Source organism: Falco naumanni, chromosome 5 (assembly GCF_017639655.2).
Source record: "Falco naumanni isolate bFalNau1 chromosome 5, bFalNau1.pat, whole genome shotgun sequence".
In the NCBI taxonomy this organism is placed as follows: Eukaryota; Metazoa; Chordata; class Aves; order Falconiformes; family Falconidae; genus Falco; species Falco naumanni.
This window is the reverse complement of record NC_054058.1, coordinates 44992714-45008590: the sequence shown is the minus strand read 5'-3', so window position 1 is coordinate 45008590 and position 15877 is coordinate 44992714. Positions and strand designations below refer to the sequence as shown.

The 15877-nt window shown below is 41.8% G+C and overlaps 1 protein-coding gene across 2 annotated transcripts in view; it reads left to right on the top strand.

The window, feature by feature from the left end:
• The window catches only part of TMCC3 (transmembrane and coiled-coil domain family 3), a 147810-nt gene that overhangs the window by 87230 nt on the left and 44703 nt on the right, over positions 1 to 15877 (top strand). The window contains exon 1 of one of the 2 annotated variants that reach the window (XM_040595740.1): positions 6894 to 7160. The exons of the other annotated variant lie outside the window; for it this stretch is intronic. Coding sequence (XP_040451674.1) covers positions 7083 to 7160 — 78 coding nt within the window. The 5' untranslated portion in view covers positions 6894 to 7082. Of the gene's footprint in view, positions 1 to 6893; positions 7161 to 15877 lie in introns of those variants that run through there. 2 annotated transcript variants of the gene reach the window in all.

The window sequence follows — 15877 nt, the reverse complement described above, 5'->3', positions numbered from 1 at the left end:
AGTTCTGATGCAGGAATGTATGCATACAGGTGCTGCAGTTTGATATTTTGAAGAATGAATACTTACATGCAGGCAGTTATGAAGCTCTGCTCCTATATTTGGGACATGAGTAGTGAGTGAATTTCTGTGGAATATACAGAAATATGTAATAAAGGCCTTGCATATTGAAGCAGTTGGCAAAACTTTAATCGAGGGACCTGGATTTTTTCCATAAAAAGCATTGTAAAATGAAAATAAAATGAATGTAATACCTGTTAGAAACACAACCAAGAAGCAAATAACAGCAAATGCTTTATTCAGTGAAAAATATCCTGTAGCATTATATAGTAATACATAGTAATAACCCAGAACCAACTCCTTGATAAATTACTATATTTAGGTGATTAAAGGGATTACGTTGCTGGATACTTACAAATGATGGTTGATACAAATTTACTTAGTGTAATGCAAATATCTATGCTATTCTGTGGGGTTTTTTTTGTTTGCAATTTGCTGCCTTTAAAATGTTTGTTGTAAAAATCAGGCACTTGGAAAATTTATGCTAATTAAATATAGTGGCACATAGTGGCATTTGGACTTTTCTGCTTAGTTGATGTTAATCTTTTGAGTCCCTGTCACCCAAATCAGAGCTAAATGTCATATGTTTAGGTCTGGCAGACAGAAAAGTAAACTGGAAGGAGCTTTCTGGTTTTATTATGCTAATCTTAAATGGGCTCTTAACCATATTTATCCAATGGCTTTTATTATTACCTGGTTAACCCACCAGGTAACTGACTTAACACATTCCCTGTTCACCTGGTTTTAAAGGAAATTCATATTACATTGAATTAGAATTAGCAAAACCACAGTTAGATGAGTTATAGGTGGTCAGTTTTGATAGTGATGAGGGAACTTGAGTTTCATGTCCCTGTAACTTGCATGTCTGTAGATAGAGTCACTACACTGAAACCCAAAGAGCTGCATTGTAACAACGTTCACCAGGAAGTAGTGTATACTTACTTGTGCAATCATGAATATTTCTGTCCTCTCATAACCCATCTGTGCTTTCTGGTTGACTGGCAAAGAAGTCCTAACCCTGCATTTGACATTGTCTCTTAATATGGAAATAATTGATGTCACGTGTTTACCATGACATAACTTCTGCAGAGCCACAGCCATGCAATGCACTTCATAGACAGATAAAATTGACGGGTCCCTATCCAGCACGATCTACAATCTCCGTGTGCAGCCATCAGCCACAAACTGAGCCGAGATGTCTGTGAAGCTATGGCCACAAAGCAGTGGGGAGAAGGCTGTGGTGTATTGACTTACAGAGCATCTAGGAGCTCAGATGTCAGCTACCTGGCTACATGCCACTTCAGGGAGGCTCTGTGCAGTGGGTAGAGGTCACACATCCTGAGACCAATTCTTGTGCTTATGGGCTATGTCTAGTTTGAGGTTTTGGCTTCTTTGTTTTAATTTGGAATAATTTGGGATAAAAGGTTACACTGATATAACCACCAGGATATGCAGTAATAGGAGATTCAGGCTGGCTGCCTTCTGGCTGCAGTCTGAACAGTTTAGATGCAAGTTCACATTTGTGTTTTGGAATGGGGTACACCTTTATGTGCCAACAGGCTGCAGCTGTTGGTCCAGCATACCTCATGGCAATATCGAAATGGCTGATTCGGGGCAGCCAGGCTGCATACATTTAATTCCAGAAGGGCCCCAAATCACGTATTATGGGGCAGAAGAAAATTTGTAAGCTTATGAGCAGCAACCGTTAACATTGCCCGAGGGAGAATTCTGCACAGCCTTTGAAACGTGGGTCATCTTTAATGTAAATAGCTGGGCTCCAGGCAAGTTCTTGGACATACAGAACAGGTGGCAATCAAGTCTGCTAAAAAGGTAGCTTTTATTCATAGCATTTAAAATGCAAAACATCGCCAGAGTCCTGTAAGTACTGTTTGCACTAATGCTGTCACTCAGCAGGTGCAATGAGGAATTATGTAGCAGAAATTTCCTAGGCTGTGCAAGAATAAGGAAGGGGCTTGAAATTGCCTGTCATCACACAGCAAGAAACACAGGATAGTAGGCAGGGGAAGGGAAGAGGGAGAACTGCTGTTACCCTCAACTGTAATTTTTCACTTGCTTTTCTATCCTTCACCCCCTATCAATGCATAAGACATGATGACAGTCTTAGTTTTGCAGTTTTTTCCTGTGTTGAAAACGGGTATTCACAGAGTGTTCATGGCTTTTATATCCTGAAAGCACATAAAACATTTCTCCATGAGGAGAGAATCAGGGGAGGAGAGGAATCAATTTAAAATTTCAGTTTGAATGTTCATCAATATCTTCTGAATGAATGTCACAGCTTGGCAATGCAATCTGCATGTCTCTGTGTGTGTGATCCCTTGGTAGTTTGTTCTGGGTACAGACAAGTGAAGTGTCTCCTTTCCTATGAGCTTGGAAGGCTCATGCTTTGGCAGATAAACTGAGAACCATGACAGTGCATTCAGGGATAACTGCAAGACCGATGTCACTCAGCACTGTTCCATTTGCCATCAGACTTAGAAATGGCACTGACAGTCTGTAATCATGCAGACCTTTTCCCTGGAGACTGGTTGCTACAAGCTTTCGGAAAAAGATTTGGAGGGCATGTCAAAAAGTCTTTCAGGAGAAGCAGCAGTATCCTGTTTAGAGTACAGATGTTACCATTGTAGAAAAAAGGACCTTCGCCTTCTTCCTGATTGTACCTTTGCCAATATACTCTTGACACTGTATGTTTAATTTCTCCCAAACATCAGAACACAAGATTTAATAATAGCATTTTTAATTGTGGAGAGCTCAAGGTTCTCCGCAGAAGAAAGGTGTGCTGTGCTTCTCCTTTTACAAATGTGCTAGTGGAAGTCCAAAGTAGTAAAGTAAATTGCCAAGATCCGGATTCATGATAAATCTGGAAAAAGAATGGGGCCAAACCTCAGGCCAGCCTCCTAACAAGAGAATTTCCACGCCTTCCATCTCCATACAGGTTTCCTTTCTTGTGATGCTTCCCAGCATGTGTATACAACCTCATCTCTGGGATTACATTGTGTGAGAGTTGGGTTTTTGCTAAGTAATCCCACTGTTGCCACTGCCAATTCTTCTCCCTCCCTCCATGGCCTATGCGTAAGTGAGTATAGATAATTCACGGCTTACAGGTGGGACCTGCTGTGCAGGGTCATGCAGCAGGAAATGGATGGCAAAGATGCAGCTTTCGCGGGGAAGAGTGAGACAGGAGTTGTCTGTAGAAAGCCCAGGCTCCCCCTGACAGGCTTGCTTTGGGCAATGCCTCTGCTGCCCCGACACCAATTGGATTTTCCTAACACAGGGCAATGCAGGCAAAGCCAGTATTGATGTCTGCCCCTCTGAAAGCTGAACGCAGTGGTGTACAGTGATCTTAAAGTCTAACCAGACCTTCCATTCCTAATTGGCATTACTTTTTAAAAGGTCACTTTAAGAAGGTAGGCAAAAAAATGTAAATAACAGGAGTTAAGTATGTTGAAGGAGCCAGCATGTTGAAGTGAGGGAAAGCACTGGAGAAGGATGTGCCTGTAAGGACTCTGGGCAGTCAGTGAGGGATTTTGAGGTATGTGAACTTTAAAATTGACACAAAGGATGTCTGGGATGATTTAATGCTTTTATCATTAATTTAAACCATAGAAATGAGTTTTAAAAATACTTTGTGAGAAGAACAAAGGATAAGACAATTCATCTATGGGCTACCACTTCTATCTGTGGCACTGCCTCATGCTCCTGCCAGTATCTGGAAGGATTTGCTTTAGTGGGTTGAAGGTTCAGCTGAGAGCAGGTGCAGTGTGTGGGAAGAGCATTTATCTAAACTCTGTGGGCTTTTGAAAATAACAGTGAGAGAAGTACCTGGTGAGGCTGTCAGAAGTGCTGTGCAGTACTCTGCAACGTTTGGGGAGTCATGTTTCTGTTTTGGAGTGGGAAAGGAGCTCTGTACAAACCAGCTGTGTGTGCAAGAGAAGGGTGAGTTGTCCTTGCTCAGCCAAGCAAAATGAAATGTATTCCACAAACACACCATAGGATAACAGTCCTGCTCCTGCTACAGGCCAGGAAGGACCTAGCAGCACATGCGTGGGGGGGGGGAAAGTTAAAGGGGAAAAGAGCAGCCTTTGGCCAGAGAATTGCATGGCACCATAGTTTGGTACACACTAAATTTGCACTCTTAAGATGCAGATGATTTAGCTCCAGCATATGAAAAGAACCATTTATTGAGATATCTGCAAAGTGCAGCACCTGCAGAGACTGCTGAGATGGCAACAGCTCCTAATTCGGCTTGCATGGAAGGGCTCTCCTGATCTGTGGGACCAGTGCCTCTACCCAGGCAGCTATTTCTCCTTCACCATAACTTGCTGCTGTGTGCAGCAGTTGTTCCTAGTTGTCCAGCCTGCTGCCCTGTGGTTACAGCTCCTCTGGGAACCACCATGCCAGGACTTTCGCTGCAGGTGCAGGATGCTGTTGCCAGTACGTGTGTCATCACTGAGAGCAGCACCCGAGCAAGCGGATCCACAGGCTTAATTGGAAGGTGTAACTAATGCAACGCCAAGGTCTTGTCAGACTAACTGTATTATCCTCTCTTCTTAGAAGCTACATTAGGAGAGAGTGCTTCCTTTGTAAATATATTGGTACATATGTTAATACTACTGAGCCCAACCACACACGATATAACTAAATACATATTGCACATCCCTGCCTCTTTTCATCTTGAAGTTTCATCATTTTGCAGCTAGTCTGCTTGTATGATTTAAATAAAACTCTTAAACTTTTGAATAAACAATGATTTACAATAAACCATGTTTTACTAAAAAGCCAAGCAGCTGAAGCCTTTTATGTGCCCCTTTTCCAACTACTTACCCCCTCTGTGCTTTGATTGACTATGTCTGGCAAGGCTTAAAAAACTCCTGAAAGTTTCTGAGGAATTAGGGATGTTTCATCTGAGGTGCTGGAAACTGCACAGTCCCCTTTGGAAATGCACAATTACGACTTCAGTCAAAACCCCAAACCCACAACATTTGCCTATTTAATTTCTTGATGACCTTTACCTCTAGAGTTCCCCACCCTCTGGTACATTTTGAGTCATGAATTAACTTTCATGCCTGAACTGAAGGATTGAAGAAATCCAGTTCCCATTTTAAAGCTTTTTCCCAGCAGCCTTCCAACTTCAGCTGTCTTGTTCAGCTGTGTAAGAAGTATAGGAAGGATGGCAAGTCATCGCCTGTGTGCAGTTATCCTGTGTTAGTTTGGTTACTTTGAATACTGTGTCGGGCAAATAATGCTTCCTTTAGTAAACCCACTCACTAATTCATTTGGGATAGCTTTGTAAAAACTGATGTCAGAGTTGAAGAAGAAACTCCTGTCAAGAAGTTGCGGTCTAGGATTTATTTTTACTTTGGTATTTCAGGTCTTTCACCAAGGAGGCCCTTATATCAGATCATTAATCTGTGATAGTAGTGTTATCTCAGAGCATAAGATTACAATAAAAAATGTAAATGGTGGCAGGGAAACATTTTTTATGTGCTGTGTGCCCCCCCTAGGATAGTTAGCTATGTTGATTTATTTATGTTTTTATATGCACATGCCTTGAGACTGTTGCTGTCTCCAGCTAGGGAAAAGCAGTGTGACTCATGCATGAACATCTTAACAACTGTACCTAAAAGGTGAAGTCCTGCTGCGGTTGCAAGGCTGTAATTCTGAAGGAACTCCAGATTTACTTTGTGTAACGAGGTAGAAGTGGTAACTCAGCTGTTCTGTTTATTCCATAAGAGAAAGAAGTACATTTCCTGTACAATTTAACGAGTGATTATAAAAACAGTATTCTACTTGCACTTTTCAGCAGTTTAAAATATAAAGTGTTGCTGATTTAAATGCATTCATCAGCATAGATATTCTGAAGACAAATGGAAAAATCAGTCAGAAACCCTGCTCAGCATTTAGGAATTTAATTACATTGGCATACGCATGCCTGGGAAGACAAGTTTGCTTTGGGTGTTCACAAGTAAGGTTTGCAGCTTCCCTGTGCTAGGGTGCCAAAGGATTTATCTGATCTGTGTGATGTGCAGAAATGGGGACTGGATTGGCTGCTGTACACCACTGGCCACTTTGGAAAATGCAGACCCTTGGTTATTTAGTTGGTTTGACAGAGTTTTTATAACATGTTTATTGTGGTGAACCTCTAGGTATGGAGGATTTTCCAGTAGCCCCACTCACCTGTGTCCTGGCTGCCTTATGCTACCGCAAACAGCCAAAACCTTACAGCTGAGCCTGTGCCAAAATGACAACACACTTACGGTTTCTTCCTGTCTTTCCCCTTTGTACTTCTGAACCTTCAGGATGTGCTAGGTTTTGTGAGGTTTTGCTATAGCCGCTGGCTCTAACTTTCTTTTAAAAGAAGTGGAGATGGCCACTCGATGGTAACGTCCTCCGAGAGCTGGAGCTTTAGCGAAAAGCCTGAACTAAAGCAGTGGCTGTCTGCAGGAGGAGTGGGGCTGCCACCCCTCCATACCTCTGGGAAGATCGAGGTTGTCCCAGCTCCTGCTGCCCCCCGCCCAACAAGTGCCGGCCTTCACAATTAAAAAAAAAAAAAAAAAAAAAAAAAAATGGCAAAACCCCCCGCGGTTTATGGCTCCCTCCCCCTGGCTGAAGCTCGCTCCCACCCTCGCCTCCCTTCAGGCGTCTTTCCTATTTCGCAGAGAGCGGGAAATAGGGAAATACCACAGCCCCGACCCCCCCCCCCCCCCGACCGTGAGGCGCCACCACGCGCGGCGGCAGCGGGCGCGCCGAGGGGTTAATGCGGGTGCGGCGGCCCGGTGCCGGAGGAGGGCACACCCGGTGCGGGCGGGGGGCCGCCCGGTGCCGGAGGAGGGCACACCCGCGGGGCGCTCCCGGCGGGGCGTGCCCTCCCGCACGGCGGCAGCCGCGCCGGGCCCCTCAGTGCTGCGGCCGCTGGGCTGGTGGCTGGGCGGCCGCTGGCGGGGCTGCCTGCGCGCGGGCTTTTGGCGGGCGGCGCTGAGGGGAGGCGGCAGTGGCGGCGGGGCAGCATGCCGGGCAGCGACACGGTGCTGGCCGTGGACAGGACGTACTCGGATCCGGAGCGGCACCGGCGCCGCAAGACGCGGGTAAGGCGTGTGGGGGTGCGGAGGGGGCTGTGAGGCCACCCTTGGAAGCCGACGGGCCGGGACGGCAGGGCTGCCCGGTGGGCCTGGGTGCCGAGCTGTGAGGGGCAGCCACCGACCTGCTGCCGGTTCCCAAGAGGACTCTGCGTTAGGTTGTCGGTCCGAAGGGAAGTTTTTTTTATCTGTGGTTTCGTATTCCGGCTCTAAATACTCTTTGATATAGGCAAATGAAATGAACCCGGTTGTTGACATAACAGAAACTGATGTTCGAGATATATCCACAATAGAAACTAGCTGGAGGTGAGAGTAACAGAGAACTTACCGAAGTCAACAGCGCTGATGATTTAATAAAGTGACTCTGTGTCTAGATCACGCTGGTGAATACATGGTTTTGGTCTTGTTTCTCAAGGTGTGTCTAATGAACTGTGAATCAGGTGATTGTATCTAGCAGCAGAGAATGATTGTGGTTCCCTTCCTGAAGTTACCTGCAACACGGCTGTGGCAGCGATGGAGATTTGCAGAAAAGGTCTATCTGCGTGTGCTAGGGATAAAGTAAGAATATACTGTGTAGCCATGGCGTTTGGCATTGTTGGGGTAGTTTCTCTTACGGTCTCCTAGCAAGTTCATCTTTATCTTACTGTTTTGATGTTTTGTTCATACAATATATGATAAACATGTATAGGCAATACTTGTGATCCTTTCATGTATTTAGTAGCCTTTGTGGTGGATGGCCTGCTGATGAAGGCAGTTGGCTCTCTAGTTAATGCACAGATTTCAAATTCTTACCTAAATGCTCAGCTCAAACAGGTGTAAAACAAATGGCTCTTCCTTCCCATGCGCTGCAGGAAGATATGAAGGAAAGAGAGGTTGCTCTAGCTGACTTGGGATACCAGCAGAAATTCTGTTTTCTATTCTGAGATCCTGCATCTGTCAGTAAATGAGCTTTACAGTTTGAAGTGTAGGGATTAGCTTCTTGTGCAAGAAGACTGATTTTGGTGTTTTTGATGGGTGAGGGTTCTTGGGGTGTTTTCCTTTTTGTTTTTTTTTTTTTCTTTTCTTTTCTTGTACTGCACCTTAGTAGTATTTTCCATCCAGCCCCATTAATAGACAGTGCTGGAAGGGAGATGCTGTGCTTCAGATTGTTGTTGCATAATAAAATGTTTTAAAAATGGTAACCCTGTACACTGTATCTTTACTAGTGGGGTCTACAATGCTCTTCATACCATAAGCTGGGTGCATATCCTAGTCATAACTCAGTTAAAAATTTTATATATTTCCTTTGTTTTTAGTCTTTGAAAGTTGAACTCATTAGTTCCTCTTCATTGTTCTTGCTGAAAGAATGATGTAGTACCTAGCTTACTGTGGCCACAGAAGAAAGTTGCGTATCTTCAAGGATGATTTTTGGTGTCTTTAAGAGTTAAACCTGAAGTCCACTCTATAGTCTAGCTGATCTGTTTAAAAGCATGAAGTATCAGGGCTAATTTTCAGTGTTGCGTATTGTACTTGTGCATTGAAAAACAACAAAAAATGCTTAAGAGAATTTTATGAAAGCTTTGGGCTTCAGTCGGATTTTGGGTTTCTTTTAATCAGGATTAGCCTCTCATTCCCTTCCTGCGACCATGAGAACTGGAAATATAACCCTGTAACAGGTTTGTAGAGTTGTAATTGCCTTGCTTGAGGGGTTGGGCTTTACAAGTCGTGTCAGATACCACAGAACTTGTAATATAATTGCTGGAGGTGGTAGCAGCAGGTTGTATGTTCTAGATGATGGCAAGAACTTGCATTAAATCCATTTGTGCTTTTTTCAGACAAATAGGATTGTTTCCTGGGTAAATTGCTTGAATAACTTCAACATTCCTCTTACTGCTTTAACCAGGGGGATGGAAATGGTCAGGCACTGGAGCAGCAGCAACTGGTGGTGTTATGTAGGAAAGACGCAAGAAAGCAGGACGCTGCTTTTCTTTCAGAGACTGAATAAAAAGCATCAGAACAGCAGTAGTTAAAGCTGTAATTTCCAAACATTCATTGATGAGAGCAATGCAGAGCACGAACACAGCAATACAGAGCTGAGGCAGCACACTCAGAGAACCTGAACAAACTAGGGAGACTTGCTTGTGTGAAGAAAGTCTTAGTAGTTGGTTTTGTCTGCAGGATAGGGACAGTGGTATAAGAAGTAGGGTGAGATAGTTCTAATAAAGCCTGAGGAAAAGAGCTGTCAAAACAGTTTCTGGATCTCATAGTCTGTATAACATGGGCTATTGAGTCCAGTTTTTAGGTGGGCATGTTTTGAAGAGCTTCTGCAGCCCTGTAGATTACTGCCTGTGTTTTTCAAGCCCATCTAAGGATTTTCTTGTGAGAAAGTGAAGCCTTCTCTATTGACATGCAAGAAGACAGTTCCAAAATTCCAATATACTGTAGGAAGGCATCATCACATTCAGTTTGCAGAAGTGCTAGAGCATCTTACTGTGAATATAGCCTATAGTTTGTAAACTAGAATCTGAGGGGAAAAGGATTTTAAAATTCCTGCTGCAGCTAAAAAACTCCTTCCGCATATGGCAACAGGTCTATTCAAGACCTTCTTCTTTAAGGCCATTTGAAGTATAAGATGTCCTGGCCTCTGTTAACAACTTTCCAGTGAACCATATGCCATGTTTTTTGCAAAGTTCCCAGTGCCTGAAAGAGAAACAATAATGAAGGACAGCTGGGCCATTCTTAACATGGGGGAGTCATTACCACCTAAAGAGGCAAAGTATTTTGAGGGAAGGGTTGGGTTCCTGTTCTCTTTCTTGGATGAGTCACAAGAGAGCCAAGCTATGCTGTGCATGGCAGCACAGAGTGGGGCATAAAACTACTATTGCTTGCAACAATATCAGTGCCTTACAGTTTTGGTATTACTTAGTGGGGATAGATTTGCAGTTGTGTGGTTACCTTGGTTCTGGTAAATTGTCCATCCCCAGCTTTAAAGAAGGGTACCCTTCTAGAAGACTTCTGCCTCTCCTTGTCAATAGTATCTAGTCACTCTCATAATCTGCGTTACTGCACCTCTGGTGGCGCAGGTGGAATCGATGTGGACAATACAGTTGTGCAAAATGTTTCAGTTTACCTCTGCTAATGCCAGTCACTACAGCTTCACTGTGCTTCGCATCATTACAAGCTGATTCCTGCAACACTTCGAAAACTAATCCAAATCTTTCAAAATCAGGACTGAAGCTGTGAAGTAGGACAAGATTTGGGAACAAGGGCTGCATTTTTAGCTGTCAGGCACCAAGTACTGTTCTTGCTGGAATGTAGCTTGCAGGATAACTGAAGACTGTCATGGGGAGCTTTCTGAAGGGACTTGTTTTTGCAGTGAGTACTGTAGGAGACCAGAGCTGCTCAGATTCTGGCTACACTGTACTTCTTGGGCAGTAAGTCCATGCAGAGGTCTATGTAATTGCAATAGATTTCTGATGCTCAGACTGGCTTGGCTGTGCTAATTTACACCTTGCTGTATTGACTTTTTTTTTTGTAGAGCATTGTGTTGGGGCCACCTTTCAAGGCTTTCTTAAAGCTATCGTTTCTGCTCACCAGGTTGTCCTATTTAGACCTCAGAAACCTGTGTATATATTTTTTTTTTGCATTGCTCTTCTCTCTTGATCTCTTCCTCCTTACAGAACAAGAATCCTCCATGTGTCATCAGGATTATAAATGTGTATGTGTGGCTTTGTAGGAGAGAAATCCTTTCCTAGTACAACTAGAACATGTGAGTTCCTTTACTGCATCCCATCAGAAGTCTATGCAGTGATACGTCCTACTTTTAAGAAGTACCAGATGCTTTAGAGAGATGTAGGAAGTCCTAATTAGGTAATTTCTTGCACATCGGAGCGTATTCAGAACTTTCTCTTTATTAGTGGTAGACATATTTGAAATAGTAAGAATTCTTCCTTTATTTAAAAAAAAAAACAACCCCCCCCAAAAAAAAAAAAAAAAAAAAAAAACAAAAAAAACCAAACACAAAAACAAACACCAAACCTTACCTGGAAAAAATATGGCTTATTTAGTAACAAATAAAGAATCTTAATTTCAATCTTCCTGGGCTTTCAGCCTTAGTGAGACTAGCAATAGAACCAGTGTTTGTGGATTGATTCTAACGTGTGATCACACACACAAAAAGGCTTACATTAAAAAGGAATACAGAAATCCATTTGCTTTCTACTGATGAAAAAACTTCTGTGGAATGTCTCTTCTCATTTTCCATGTCTCTTTTATGATCCCTCCCATTCATCTTATCTATAAGCAAGGCAGTCTTTTTACTAATCTCTTCTCATATTGAAATCTTTCTAAGCCTCTAATCACTTTTATCATCTGTCCTTGAATTCCCTCTATTTCTTAAAATTTTAGTACATTTAGAGGAAATAACATAAAGGGACCTAGAAGGATTAAAAATGTAAAAACCAAAACAAAACCCAAACCAAAAAAAACCCAAAACCAACAGATCAACAAAAAAACCCTTCTACCCAAACCAAAAAAACCCACCTTACCCACAGTGTTAGATTTAATCTCCTGGTGTTAATTTAAATGCAACAATCAGCATAGGAGAAATGCTTGTTCTGGGCTTTTTTGACTTGTAACCAAACCCCCAGATATTTTGTGCTCCAAGAATTTAGGCATACTTTTCCCACAGTGCCCTCATATTTTGACATAAGAGGAAGATAATTTGATGGGACAGAATATTATTATGACCTCCAATGTTTTTGAATCCACTGTGTATCTAGAAATATGTGAAACCTGTTGAAGAGTAGGCTACATGATACAGGGGTATTGGGAACAAGAGAAGGAAGCCATAATTGTAATGTGAACCCAAAAAGACAGATTAGCTGATCCAAACTGAAGAAATGCCTGGTTTGATCATTTAAAACAATAATCAAGTTTTGTTTATTTTGTCATTGTAGAGCTATTTGGAAAAGTGTGAATTCTTATTTTTTTGTTAGTTCCAGAAATGATTATTAGGAAGTTTAGAAAGCTGGTATCTTTCTTTAGTATACTTTGAGTTTTGGGATTAAATACATCTAAAAGCTAAAGGTCAATGTTAGGTGTAATTTGTTGTCAAATGAAATAAAGGGGGAAATTGTTTCTCTACGGCTTAGTATAGTACTGCTGTGCTCCCCGGATCCTGCAAGGTGAACCTCTTTGGTAGAGTTATAAGCAATAAAGGTTGTATTTTAACCCAATCAATCTTCTCCCTTCCAACCTAAGAAGACTGTTTGAAACAGTAAGTAGAAGTGGGGATGTGTGTTCCTTTCAAGGTTTAAACTGATTTTTAGGTTTGGAAGCTTTATACTCAGACCTTTCATAGTTTTTGGTTTCCACCTGGAAATTTCATGTTTCTGAAGATTGTACAGTGTCTCCTTTCCTTTGCCATGCTTCTGATTCAACCTTATTGCAGTGGATGGTATTGCTTACGGGACTAGGACATCTATTATCACCTTTTAAATGTTAGGTATATTTTAAAAAAAGAAGTCACTGGGGGAAATTTGCCAGCCTTCTGGTTAGCTTTCATTTTGAAGGTCATGTAATTGTCCTTCTGTCAGGTTGCCAGTGGTGATGTAGGGGGATGGATGCCAACTGCTTTAAATTCCTAGCTTGCTTATTGTCATCGCCTTTATAGGTAGGGCTTTAACTAGGCACCACCTGGCACAATGCCTGCATAGAGGCTGAGTCTTTAAGGTTTTGGCTGGATTTGAAATCTAGCATTGTCCAGGCTAAAAAGCTTGCCACTTTCAATTGTCTAGTTTTAGTTGTTTTGGCACCAAATAGCAAGTGTGCAATTTTCATCTTCACACTACAACTCCTGCCCAGTAAATATGGTTTTGGGAAAGACCTGTGTGGGAGATGAGTTTCTATGTAGTGTTGGGGAATAGTGGAACGTAAATCTTGCTTTTCATTTATGTATCCAGATAGATAAACTTTGCTAAAGAAAATTTGCAGTATTGCTAATGAGGATTGCGAGTTACTTTACTATTGAAAGTTTTCTGCTCTTCCATTAGTCTGAAAGAGCGGAGGATTAATATGAAAAGACAAAAATAAACCTGCTGTTCTAAAGCCTTGACATATGGGATCTGGTATGCAACTGGGATGGCTTGTAGCTGTGTAACTAGACTTTTTTAGTCACTCAGCAAGTGAGAACCCCTCTGAGGCAGTTCTTTATATCATTGTACATAATCTAAGCTTTAATTTAGGGACAAGGATGAGAGTGGAGGGGATGCCTCTATGGGCTGAGGTATAAAGAATATCTACAAATTATGAGCTGCAATGCTGTTATTGTAGAAAGCTGAAATGAGGCTTTTTGTTTTCTAAAAAATTCTAGAAAAGCTTAATCGTATTGAGAGCTGGCCCACTTCATTATTGCTCCGTTTAGGTGTTGCAGATGGATAAAATTTGAGAGGGCAGAAGTTACAGAAATAATAATATTTTTTTTAGTTATCTCTGTATTGGACACTGAGACTATGGTACACTTTAATGAATCTTTGATATGAAATATTTGGCATCGATTCTGAAGGCTTTTTGGTTAACCTTTACTATAGTAGGCATCTCTTCCTTGATTTACCTGTTTGGGTACAGTATAGTAACAGTTACCTTCCTTTGTAAGTGTTTCTTCAGTAGCTCTGGATGAAGTTGTTACACAGGGATGCAAAGAATTAAAGCTGTGCTATTGAATTAAAAAATGTGATCCAAGTAGTGCTGAATCCATTGGAAACTTTTGGTTGGCATCAGTGGCCTATGGAATCAATCTGAAATGAACAGCCTTATGGAAAAATCTCTACATATTAAGTGTTCTTTAGAGTGGTAGATGCTACTTACTTTCGTATTACAGTTTCATCTAGCTTAAACTGGGATGGTGTAGGTGGATTTTATTCTTTGTTTTTGTTTTGTAAGTAAATGCTTTTGCAGTGACTTTGCTAAAAATGTATGGAAACCTCTTAAGTTTCCTGGCAAAGGCTGTGATGCAGCCAGTGTATGTGTGTATATATATAAGTATAAGGATTGCAACAATTAAACACTCTGATTACTATGTCATGATTTTTGTTAAAGTTAATAGGATGATGGCTTTCAAAAAGGCTACTCTTATTTACAGAATACTAAACTGTTGGCTCCTCAAGCATTAAATAAGATTAATTTTTGTTCTATTGACTTGCTAATCCTGTGTTTAAAGCAAGGCTTTTCAGCTGAAGAAGCATTATGGTGGAAGATGGTGTTTTAAAGATAGAGGACTGCAGTGCTCTGGAGTGTGTTTATATGCGCTGAAGGTATTGATTTATAAGGTGAGTGAAAGTATTGTGCAGAGCTGGTGGAAATGTAAGTCCTCCATTCTTAAGAAAAACTTGTTATTGCCTAGCACCACCAAAAAAGCAAGTAATACAACTTACAGGAAATATGAGGAGTCAGTGCTTCAGGGTCTGTAGATTATTAGTTTTTAAATCCAAGTGGATTTCTAAGTGGGCTTTCAGTGCTACGCTACAAGAATTACTGACAGAAAGAGAAGCCTTGTTAGGGTAAGCTGCTTTATACAAGCATGTCTGTGCAGGTGAGTGATGCCCAAAGATCAAACTGACAGACCAATTAGAACTGACTCTTAACATTTTTTCTGGTTCAGGGCAGTTCAGTTTAGTAACATACTCTACTGTAAGTGTGCTGAGGACTTCTGAAGGTTCACTCCTTAGTCTCGCTTCCAAGGAGATGAATTTATATTAAACAGGAGGTGGCTGTTTGTTGGACTCTGGTGGCTGTTGTAGGTGTTTTGGATTGCAGTAGGTAAGAAGCTTTGGTTGAAGGCTGCAGAAAACTGCAAGGAAAGATGGAAGCTTTGGAACCAAGTAGGATCAAACCCAGTACTGATCTCAGAGAGATATTTAGTGTTAGAAAAACTGAATAAACAGATGTTGTTGAGTGAGAGTTGCCTAGATCAGGTGCGAGGAACATTTCTCACTTAAGAAGAGCTAAAGAAAACTCTTGACTGTGTGCTCATTCATGGCTTCTTTCTCCTCCAGTCTGCCGTATTGCAGGTTGCCATCTTCATTCAGCCTGCCAGCTTTCCTGAAGTTGCTCAGAACTATCCTGTATCAAATCCATCATCAGCAACCTAGCATGGGGCTCCTCCACCCCCACTGTGGTAATTTTGTACTTGCAGATTCTGCAGCCCTCCCAGTGCTAAGCTTCCTTGCTCCCCGTCCCAGGGCTGAGGGAGAGGGGAAGTGTGTGGATGTGTCTGGGCAGTTCTCAGCAGCTTCTGGGCACGGTCAGAGCAATAGCAAGGAGTGGAGAGGATAGTGGGGAGACGTGATGGAGAGAAGGATAGAGGTGGGACTTCACATGCTCTGCCCAGAATGGAGTCATTCTCACTTTGTGTTTTCTCTTTAACTTTTTTTTTTGTTGTTGAGACAAGTGTCTAAATGTTGTAGATGCTGTGAGACACAGAATTCCATATGCAGTAAATCTTGAATGTACTGGTCTTGAACCTTTGAATCCACACTTTGATAATTCAGTGCCCACATACAGCACAAATATCAGTGTTAATAGTGTCATACTGTTGTCAATACATTGTAATTATTTTATTATTATAAGATATTAGATTATTATTATCTTCTTATGTAAGTCTGGAAGAAATGTGAGTTCAAATCCAAAAATTACAGTAGCCAGAAAGGGATAGGAGAAATGCTTCTTGATGTTGGGGGCAGGGCACA